Source organism: Zootoca vivipara, chromosome 15 (assembly GCF_965207765.1).
Source record: "Zootoca vivipara chromosome 15, rZooViv2.hap1.1, whole genome shotgun sequence".
Classification (NCBI taxonomy): domain Eukaryota; kingdom Metazoa; phylum Chordata; class Lepidosauria; order Squamata; family Lacertidae; genus Zootoca; species Zootoca vivipara.
This window is the reverse complement of record NC_142598.1, coordinates 20,964,483-20,976,167: the sequence shown is the minus strand read 5'-3', so window position 1 is coordinate 20,976,167 and position 11,685 is coordinate 20,964,483. Positions and strand designations below refer to the sequence as shown.

Sequence of the window (11,685 nt, the reverse complement as noted above, 5' to 3'; positions counted from 1 at the left end):
GAGATGAGCGCCGCATCCCGAGAGTCGGTCATGACTGGACCTAATGGTCAAGGGTCCCTTTACCTTTACCTCATAACTTGACTCCCTTCCAGTATCTGAGCAAAAAGCCGAGGGACTGTGTGCTTTTGCAAGTGGGGTTGGGCTGAGGGGGAATGGCTTGCCTGAAGTCACCTCCCCTGTTTTCCCAAAAATAAGACATACCCATAAAATAAGCTGTAGCTGGGTTTCTAAGCATTTGTGCAATATAAGCCGTACCCCGAAAATAAGACATAGTGATAGGTGCAGTTCTGGAGGGCGCCAAGGAAGAGGCAAGGCCGGAAAATAAGACATCCTTTGAAAATAAGCCATAGTGTGTCTTCTTGAGGAAAAATAAATATAAGACAGTGTCTTATTTTCAGGGAAACACGGTAGGAAGGTCCTGGAAGAAATGGGGACTTTTCTGATTCATGGTTTGTGGCTCAGGCTCAGTCATTTTCTGCCTGCAGCATCTCTCAGTCTTATCTGTTCCTCCAGGCCTCCTGGAAAATGCCAGACCATTGGGACCAAGCAATTTTTCTGGGTGGGTTTGCTGTGGGGAGGGGAAATTGCGGCTCAGCAAGAAATTTGTTGATTGGGCCACAGAACTCTTTTAAGAACATGGAGAGAGCCTTGCAGTTGGGTCACGGTAATGGGCCTATCTTGTAGAGCACTCTGTTCTTATAGGAGTCAACCAATACCTCTGGCAAGCCAGGACCTGAGTGCAACAGCATTTAACAGTGGAGGCAGAACATAGCCATTATGGGCTGGTAACCATTGTTAGCCTTCCCATCCATGAATTTGTCTGTTCTCTTGAAACATCAATTCTAGCTGGTAACCTCTTAAGCAGTGAGAGAGAGAAATATAAACAGTGATAAAAATGCTGTTGACGGACAGGAGTCTAGATTACGAAGAAATAAAACCAGGTGAACAATGACATGTCTGGTTTCTCTAGCAACAGGTTTTTACTTTGCCAAGGCAACCATGATTGCCAATGTCATTTGCTAAAATGACCTCAAATAGCGGAAGAGATTTTAGCAGTTATCAGCTGGTGTAGAATCAGATATTTCCCCTTGAGGTGCAAAGGTATAATCAGTTCATAAAACACAAAGAGCTTGCATTTTAGAAACTTGGGGTAACATTAAGAGTGTAGCAACTATATACACTTTGCTGTATAATGCAGAAGAACCCTGCTTGTTTGTTTTTTATCTCACCGTCAATTTATAACCCGTAAATATAATAGCTTTCCCACTAGATGCTTCTTTAAAAAATGTACGTTAGTATTGCTTGGGGTCATGTTTTTCATCAGTTTGTAGAAGATTTGATTTGCAATGTAGGGAATTTAATTCCAAACCAAGGCTCTGATCACAAAAAATCTGGAGGGCATATGATGGTATGTGGGAATCTCGTGGAAGGGATGCATGCAACAGCATTGTGATTTGGATCCACATTTATGCAAGCCAAAAACAGTAGTAGCTGGGCATTTCTCCAACATTAGGAAAATATAACCTGTCTCTCATTATTCAGGAGTCATTCTCCTCAGATATACTGGTGGAAGTCTCTTGAAAAGCACGTTTTGTAATGTGGGTGTTTGCCTCCACAAAATTAATTTTTCTGTCCTGGATTTGTCCCATCTCTTCCTGTAGGCAACAATGAAAACTTATCTCTAGAATGCAATTAAAGGGTAGCTATCCACTCTAAAGTTCAGCAGCGACTGCTTGCTACAAAATTACATTTTCCATATGTGTATTCCTAGAGGGACATCTGAATCACTGCTGGCTTTTTGTATTTTCAAAGGGAATTTCAGCCATTGCTTCTTTGCCCTGGCAGGACTTGTGCTGCAATCTGTGATCTTTCTGCACAGAGTACAACCTAAACTAGTGCAAGTCTCCACAACACCTCATGCATTCCAACAGCAAACTTTGCATCATGCCCATCATTTCTTTTGGTTAACGTGCAGCCAAAACAAGAGTTCAGGTTGAAGTCAAAAGCTTGCTTACTACTATGGCTTTTAAATTAATCCCCCACTAAAGGTATTATGGTACTGCTCATTTTATTCTAATTTTATTGTGCACACTCCCTAAACGTTTTACAATTAAGCCATCTGTAAACTCTGTGGGTTAAACCACAGAGCCTAGGGCTTGCTGATCAGAAGGTCGGCGGTTTGAATCCCCCCGACAGGGTGAGCTCCCATTGCTCGGTCCCAGCTCCTGCCAACCTAGCACTTCGAAAGCATGTCAGAGGGCAAGTAGATAAATAGGTACCGCTCCAGCAGGAAGGTAAACGGCATTTCCGTGCACTGCTCTGGTTTGCCAGAAGCGGCTTTGTCATGCTGGCCACATGACCTGGAAGCTGTACGCCGGCTCCCTCGGCCAATAAAGCGAGATGAGCGCTGCAACCCCAGAGTCGGTCACGACTGGACCTAATGGTCAGGGGTCCCTTTACCTTTACCTAAACCTTCCTTAATAAATGAAAAGTACTGTTGTTCACATTTCACAATGCAAATTTGTAAAGTGTGGGAAAGAAGCCTGCTTCAACTTATTTACAGTATTTGTGGCCTGCACAGGCAAAAATACATACAGTATTACAGTTGTGTCAATAAATAGTCAGAGGAAACTCAAGTTGTAATTTTACTTTTATTCTCAAATTTTTGTCTTGGTGAGAATATTTCTTCTTCTTCTTCTTTTCTTTTTCTTGTAAAAAAAGAAGTCTGTGCTGTAATATGGAGAATTAATAGATAAGCTATAAGTATAGCCCCCCATGCCCCTTGCTGAACAATCACCACCCATGTTACACACCAAACACCCCTTTTTTTGGCCTTCCAGAAGTGAATCAAAGATGGGTCAAAGAGAAGAGAATCTTTTGAGGAATTAAAAACAGCACACGTTTTCTTTGGCAGCACTGCCGTGCGTATCCAGGAAACAGCTTTTCCTGTCATGGAACCTAGGAATAGAAAACGTGACTGATTCCAAGGGCAATTCCCCAGAAGTTTTAAGAGGAATAACTTGATTGATTTTTTGTGCCTCACAGAGCAAAACCTCACCCTCTTCCCAGAAAAGCTGGCAGAGGTCTACCACAACAGGATCTTGTTGAGACACTCTGCCAGCCAAAATATCTTTGTCTGGCTGCAGTGTCTGTATTGAAATGTCCTGCATAGCAAAAAATAATAATGATTTTTTAAAAATTATATTTGCTCTAAAAAGTTCTCAGACAACTGCAGCAAGTGTTTCGCCTCAGTGCATTTTTAGTTAATAGCCTGAAAAACAAGGAGGACTAAATGCCACCCATGTTTAGGCTGACATCAGGAAAGAGTCAATCTCCCATTGCTGGCAAAGATCTACTTTAGCAGGTGCAAAACAAAACAAAAAACCTTCATTTTGGCCTTGAGAGGGAAAACTCATGTCAAGTTGTGCTCCTCCTGACACAAGTCAGAGCTACCTAGAAAGTTGCGCTGAAGAATGAAGGTACATTTAGAAAACTCATCTCAACTAGTATTTGCCATAAATTCAGTGGCACTGAAGCCAGGTTAAGCAATGCTGTTTTGGCACTTTCCCACAGAATGACCAAGTTTTGCTCAAGCCTACTTAAGGCAAACCTAAACAATACATTTCTGAAGCCCAAACTATTTTACTAGGTGATGTTGCACCGAAATCTGCTTGTGAACGTCTTCTTAGCACATGCTCCTGATGCGCTAAGGTAAAATTAAGATCTGGGAATGTTCCGCTGAAATTCACACTAGACCTGAAATTGCCCACAAGACCCAAAATACAACAGAAAACTTCAGCTCATCCCCCAATTAACCTTCTTGTACACAACAGTTGTCAAATGGAGTCACTTTGAAGCGGGGGGGCTACACCATCTTTCAACACACACCTACAAAAATTAGCCCCTGGGATTCAAAAGCTCACTCATAACACCAGACACATTTGTTGATTAAAGTCTCCTTTTCAACCACTTTTCAAATGAGGTTTATCTCTTCCTCAGCTAAACTTATAATTCAACAGCTGTTTTATGACTTCCCCACGGAAATCCACCTCAAAGTTACATGTTAAAATGCCCCTACATTTTTTAAAAAATGTGATGTTTACTCATAAGAGTGGATATTACAGATTGTTGGCCTGCGTTTTTCAAACAAGGGAATAATCTCGAGGGCCAAGTAGTCTGGTTGCCTCTGCTCTGTGGCTTTCCTGAACCATTCCAGTAACACCGACAGCTTCCACTGATGCGCTGAACGTAGACTAATCTAGCAAATGTGGTACAAATGGTGCTCTAACCATATGGGCAGAAGGTGCTACCATTATCAGAATGGCTTAAAAGTGTTGTGCCATAACTATACATAACTCAGGCGATGTTTAAAGTGGGCCCCAGTTCTTTTGAAAACAAACCACGTTTTGTAGGACACTGCAGCGATCCCCACCCCAGCATGATGGACATTATGAATAAAGCCAGTGCGATCCATAGTTCTGGAACTGAGAAGGTCAACTTCGTTGCAACATGAGCTGCATTTTAGCTGCTAGTATTCCGGTGTGCTTAATTTCAATACACTGAAGGTAAACAGGGTCTAGCAATGAAGCCCAATCTTTGGGGCACATTGTCACCAATAGTTGAATTGCTTTCTCTAGGCTCCCAAGTGGCTGGGAGGACTGAGGTGTGTCCATCTCCATGCTGCTCTTTGCTCCTTGTCAATTATTTCTGGCCTCAATTCAATTATTCAATTTTTTTTCCTGGTCAATTATTCTTAGCATTGTTTAGGGATGAATGATTCCTGGCTTACTTCACAGCTGTCCACTCAACTGGATACTCCACAAATAAAGTTTAACTAAAGTTGTCTTCCCCCTCTCCACCACGTTGACCTGTTCCACTCACAAGAGGGAGAAAACTCAAAACCACATTTGCTTCTTTCAGGTACTGCTTCAACTGTTGTGTGGAGGGCAGAGGCATTCCCAGAAGAATCTGTGCTAGTGTTTATTTAGGTGGATTTTACAATGAAACTGCAGTGAAATGGAAGACTGTGTGTTTGTGTGTGTGTGATGTGTGTGTGTGTGATGTGCATGTGCACAAAGCAGGTGTTTAAACAATAGATACATACATGCATTATTTTGACATCACATCCAGAACCCAGCAGCTGATTTAGCACAATCTCCATGCCGAACTTTGTACCCAGTGTCAAATTAATTCTAAGCTGCATAGATAATTAAAAACTTAGAAAAATAAAGATTAACACTTAAAAAAACATACAAACAAATTGCTGAACAGCAGTGAACTTCAGCAGTGATCCTCTTTCACATTTGACAGACTTGGAAACAGAGTGCCCCCGGTACTGCTGTCATCAATGGCAGCTGCGGCTTTTAAACTGCACATTGAACATAATCCCTGAGAAGTTTTTCAACCTACTCTGTTGGCAAGCAGCTCTTCACTAGAGAATGATCCTGAGGCTGAGGGTCGAGTGATGAATCCTTTAGTCCACCATTCATCTGCAACTTAATATATTACTTTAAAAACCATTTCACTTCTGGGGTTAAGTTATATGCTCAGTCCCTGGGAAAGCATCCATCTGAAGAGGTATTTTCCAGTTTTGATTTTATGTCCTTTTCCACAGCACATTACAGCCACAGAATTATTAATTTCTTCCTATGGGGAAACTAAAAGAAAGAACAAGAGGAAGTTTATATACAAGAAGCAAATCATAAACATTCCACATATTCATAATTGTCATAAGCAGAGCATTGCCTTTTAAGAGCAAAACTTCTCACATTATACTTCTCAAAGAAATTAGAGGGGTCTATCCATCAGACAAGGCGAATGTCCTAATTTGTAAAAACTTGGGAAGTTACCAGGAAGACTTAGGCAAACACCCCTGCTACAGTTCCTATAAAACAGTGTTAAAGGTAAAGGGGCCCCTGACCATCAGGTCCAGTTGTGTCCGACTCTGGGTTTGCGGCGCTCATCTCGCTCTATAGGCCGAGGGAGCCGGCATTTGCCCGCAGACAGCTTCTGGGTCATGTGGCCAGCATGACAAAGCTGCTTCTGGCGAACCAGAGCAGTGCACGGAAACGCCGTTTACCTTCCCGCCGGAGCGGTCCCTATTTATCTACTTGCACTTTGATGTGCTTTCAAACTGCTAGGTGGGCAGGAGCTGGGACCGAGCAATGGGAGCTCACCCCGTCTCAGGGATTCAAACCGCTGACCTTCTGATCAGCAAGCACTAGACTCTGTGGTTTAACCCACAGCGCCACCTGGGTCCCTTAACAGTGTTAAGGACATGTAAAGCCAATTCAAAACACACACACACACACACCCCTCTCCAAAACCACTTTTTTGTTTTTAGCATCCTCAGATAATGCTCACAGTTGGAGATCCCAGTTGCAGTCTCAAGCTAAGGGTGTGTGGGGTTGACCATCTCGAGTTTTAAAATAAGCCCTGTAATACTCTTCCCCCTCTTTGTGGCTGGTTATCAGTAGGTGGAGTGGAACTCACTTGCTGCTAGTAGATAGCGATGCATTCTCTGCCAGGCCTGGGATGACCAAGTCCTTTAGTAAACCACTGGCATATCTAGTTTCTGCTATCTTGGTAACCAGTGTTTCCTGGATTTCCACATAGCTCAGCAGCCTTGTTAGTGCTGAGCTGCTGACTCGAGGAAGTTCCTAACTTAACTGACAGAGGGCCCAAGGAGCCAAAAGACGATTCTCAGCGAAGCAGCAAAAAGAGAGGAAGTCATCATTCGCTCCCCAGGCCTCTAGGATGGCCAAACATAACCCAACAAATAGGAGGAAGGAAGAATGCTTCTTGTCTACAGAGCAACTAGCCTACATTCCATAGCAAGTATTTCCCTTTCCCCAAAGAAGCTCAAGGGGCTTTCAGGAGCTTATAATCAATATCCAGCTGATCCCTGATCCAGACCTTCTTATCCAGATTTTGTGGTGTTATAACTCTGCCTTGCTGAGATTTACTCAACTCCCTCCCTCCCTGCTGCCTCCAACACATTGAAGACAGCAAGCAGATGGAAGCCAGCCTTCAAATTCGCCTCCAAAGCAAACCAAAAGGAAACATAATTGGTGCAGGAAGAGATTGTTCCCTTAAGATTAAACTGAAGACAGGAGCATGTTTTCTAATGGGGAAAGAATGTTCATACAGTTGAAGATACTTGAATAAGAAGCATGTAGTTTGTGGCAAGCTGAAGCTCACAAACTGGGATACAGATTTGTCCCCACTCCTGTTCACCAGATCATAGAGTTAGAAGGGACCCCGAGGGTCATCTAGTCCAACCCTCTGGAATGCCCTCCCACCAGAGGTCAAAGAGAAGAACAATTACCAGACCTTTAGAAAGCATCTCAAGGCAGCCCTGTTTAGGGAAGCTTTTAATGTTTGATGGATTTCTGTATTTTGGTGTTCTGTTGGAAGCCGCCCAGAGTGGCTGGGGGAACCCGGCCAGATGGGCAGGGTATAAATAATATATTATTATTATTATTATTATTATTATTATTATTATTATTATTATTAAGGAATCTCAACTAGATCACACATGACAGATGACCATCCAACCGTCATGTATCAGCAGATAATGGGCAGCCTGTGGTGCTCCAAATGTTGCTGAACTACAACTCCCATCTTCCCCGTCCATTTGCCATGCTTGCTGGAACTAACGGGAGTTGTAGCTCAGCAAATATCTGGTGGGCCAAAGACCCCCCAGCTCTACTCTCCTGTCACCCATTTCCTTCTGCTTCAGGAAATCAATCTAAGTATTTCTGTCCCAAAGAATTTCTGAAGGAGGGAGGGATGCAATTTATATACAAATATTGCTTTCTTCTTCTTGCTGCTATGTGGTATTAGTGTGTTGGTTTTAGATTTGATTGGATTTAGCCGATTATGTTTGTGTGATTTTATATGCACTTTAATCTACCTTAGAACCTTTTTAAGGCAGGGTGCAATTTTATACCATTGTTATGGATGAGAACCACAAGATTCACCAGTATATGCTTAGATAAAGGGCACGGTTATTCTTCAGCAAGCAAAATTAAGCAGGGAAATCTGCATTTGCTGCGTTTTGGTGAATTGATGTCAAGCATTTATTAGTGAGAATTTTCTCCCCGACTCACCTGCCAGCTCCATCGCCCTCCCCACAAACTAAGCCAGGATATATGAAACATTTAAATTATTATCGAGGACAAAAGAGATCCACTTCTGTCTGCAGACAGCAAGGTTTCTGATCCCAAAGCCTGAGCAGAACCCAGACCTATACCAGGCTAACAAGACAAACTAAGCTTGCAGCTAAACTAGCCAGATAAGTATCTGCACACAAGCGCAGAACAAAAAGGCTGAGTAGACTTAGCTGACAATTTTGCTTTCCTTTCATGTGAGCAATTTCATTACACAGTAATGAATTTTTCTCCACCGCATTCATTTCCCCGCCCTCAATTGTACTGGTTATAAAGCAAGCGTCTAAACTCTCAGATAATAATTAGGAATTATTATATGTAAGGTTGTAAAGTTGTATCCATCTCACTTAATCAACAAATGCTTTAATTAGTAGGTGACAATTTTAAACTAAACGGATGGGGCTGCCTACTAGGAACACACCATGCATTGTGTAGAGGTCATTTTGCTTTTGACATTGCTGTCATACGGATGCTCTTTCTTTTCAACACTGAATAGCTTTTGCTTTTTAATTCTACTTTTTTGTTTACTTCATTATATCAAAAAACACTTAGTGAAGTTTCGCATACAAAATTAGTTAAATGTACTAGATTGCAAGTTTGTGGGCAGGGCTTGCCTTTCATTTTAAATTTTTGTACGCTACCTTTGTACATAGTATTATTATTAAATTGATGACCTAAGCAGTTGGTCATTAGAAGGCAGACAATTAAACAACTAAAATGCTGGAATCTGTGAGGTGGAGGTTGTGGCATTCAACAATATTTTGGTTTTCTGTCTATTTTGAAATAAAAAGGAGAAAAATCGAATCAAACTGCGCCCCAAATTGAGCTGTTTTATGGAATGAAATGCCTATGCATTTCTCCCTTTTTCCTCAACCAGTAATATATTTGTAATAAGCAGTAAGCCATGACAGTATCAAAACAAAAGACTATAGAAGGAATTTTGCTAAGGAAGATTAATTTGGGAACAGATTTTTTTGTTCTGCTGCTACTTAAAGAGGAAATACCAAGAGCTTGTGAGCAAAACAAAACAAAAAAAGCAATCACTAACATTACTAGAGAAAAATTTAACTGAAAAGCCAGAGCCAATTAAATTGTGGCTATTTTGGACCCCAATCATTATCTGACCAAGAATATTTTATCTCAGGCTTGTTCACACATCCATATATTATCACCTGGTCTCTTTCATGGCTCTTCAGTAAGTGTTTCCACTGAAAAGTACTGTTTAGAATTGACAACTGTAACATGACAATTTCTACCTGCAAATATTATCTCCAAGAGCTCACACATGCAAATAAACAAGTGATCTTTCTATGTTGTATGTAAACTTGCCCTGGAAACAAAAGGCAACCCTTAAGCCCAGTGGCATTGTGTGCGTGACACACAGTGTGCAAAATTATTAGGGGTGCAAAATTTCACCACCCAGTGCTGCCTCCATACAGCCATGCGCTTCCATTGCTGGGCTCTGTTGAAAACAGCTTCTCCATGTGAACCAGGAAGTGACCTCTCTAGCCAACAGAATGACTCTTCTTTTCTGTGGCTGTAATCTCCTGGGTGGCGCTGTTAGGCAGTTTAATGTGCATGCATTTCCCTCCCTCCCCCACCCGGGGTGTGGCCCCAGGCACTGGCAACCCACGCTATGCCACTGCTTAAGCCAGGGGTCCCCAGACTACGGCCCCCGGGCCGGATGCGGCCCAATTAGCCTCCCAATCCGGCCCGCGATGACCCCCGCCGCCCGCTCTTACGGCGCGCGGCGCGACGGCAATCTTCAAAATCGGCAAAAAATTGCCGAAAATCCTTTGTGCGCATGCGTATGGGCCTCTCCCGACCCAGAAGAGGTCATTTCCGATGCACTTCCGGGTCGGGGGAGGCCCATACGCATGCACACAAGCGATTTTCGGCGATTTTTCCCCGACCGTGTGCGTGAGCGCATGCGCACGGGCGCGCACTCCCCCGCCCTCCGGCCCGCTGCGCGCGCACTCCCCTGCTCTCCGGCCTGCCGCGCGGTCGGTGCGGCGGGCACCGGCCCGAAGCCCGGTAAGTCTGGGGACCCCTGGCTTAAGCCATATTTCCTATTGCTTTAATGGCAATCAAGAGATTAGCAGAGAAACTAAGGATATTCTCACTGCAAGAGTGGCAGGTCTCTTCCCTGCAGAAAAGGCCAACTGCAGGTGCCTTGCCCTTGCAAACCCAGAGTAAGCCCTGAGGAACACAGTGACAAAGTCAAAACTTACCCGAGTTGCCAACAGTTCCTTTTCAGCAGATATATCTTTTCAGCTACATCTGAATAGCGACCACGCCGAGAACAATCTTACATTCACCAATGGGTCCAAACAAGTGCACAATACAGGTCCACAGAGTACTCAATCCCAGCGCATCGCCGTCAGTCAACAATGCTTACGAAGCCATTAAAACCACCCAGAGTTTTCAGACTGTCGTGTATAAAAGTTCCAAGAGCAGCACAGGGTGAGGGTGCTTTGCTGTGTTTCTTGCTTCAATAAGCCTCCGGACAAAGTTCTTGGAAACACACCACTCCAACCCCAGCCGATGGTAAGGATCAATTCAGGCAGGCTACAGATTTGTGCTCCACCCCAGCGCACAGCCTTTCAGCACACCTGCTCCCATTAATCTGCGTGTTGGAAGAAGACAAAACAGAAAGTCTCACGGTTCACGGCGCTAAGGATCCCCAAACATATATTCACTGGCCTCCTGAATAGTAAAACCATTATCAAGAAAATCAGGACAGTTAGGCAATTCGCAGGGAGAGTGCCGTTGTGCTCACGTCTTACTGGCCGTCTTCTCATAGGCATCTGGTTGGCCAATGAAAACAAGATGCTGGGCTAGATATGCCTTTGGTCTGATCCAGCCAGGCTTTTCTTAGGCAAAATATGCATGTTTACTTGGCATGAGAAAGTGCCTGTCTGAAGCAGACTGCCTCTTCAATACAGCATTTAGTTTCCAACAGTGACCAGCCACTTTATCTCTGGGAAGTTCACACGCAGGGCATGATGATTACTGACAACCATAAGAACAGCCTGCAGGATCAGACCAGGGGCCTATCTAGCCCAGCATCCTGTTCTCATAGTGGCCAAGCATATGGTTCTAGGAAACCTGCAAACAGGTCCTGAGCACAAGAGCACTCTTCGTTCCTGCAGTTTTCAGTAACTGGGAATCAGAAGCATAGTAAAACACAGCCATTGTGGCTTATCCCGTTTGTCTGATCCTCTTTAAAGCCTTCCAAGTTTGTAGCCATCGCTGTCTCTTGTGGATGTGAATTCCAAAGTTTAAACCAGGGGTCAGCAAAGTTTTTGTGGCTTGGGCCGGTTCACGGTCCCGCAGATGCCATGGTGGGCCAGAGTGCGCACGTGCAAAAATGCTATTTCTGGCACGGAGGAGGCTTGTGCAGCTTCCCATTGGGAAGCTGTATCTGTACATGTCTATCATCTTCATCTACTACTTTGTTTGTTTATTAGTTAGTTGCTTCATCTAGCCCGGGGCAACCCAAAGCGACTTACAA

The 11,685-nt window shown here is 43.6% G+C and overlaps 1 protein-coding gene across 2 annotated transcripts in view; it reads right to left on the bottom strand.

The window, feature by feature from the left end:
* Window positions 1-2,632: 2,632 nt before the first annotated feature.
* The window catches only part of MFHAS1 (multifunctional ROCO family signaling regulator 1), a 48,464-nt gene continuing 39,411 nt past the window's right edge, over window positions 2,633-11,685 (bottom strand). For both annotated transcript variants that reach the window (XM_060269124.2, XM_035140531.3), the window contains exons 3-4: window positions 10,403-10,797; window positions 2,633-5,657 (exon numbers count right to left, since the gene is read on the bottom strand). In XM_060269124.2, the coding sequence (XP_060125107.2) occupies window positions 10,793-10,797 (5 nt within the window). In that variant the 3' untranslated portion in view covers window positions 2,633-5,657; window positions 10,403-10,792. The remainder of the gene's footprint in view (window positions 5,658-10,402; window positions 10,798-11,685) is intronic.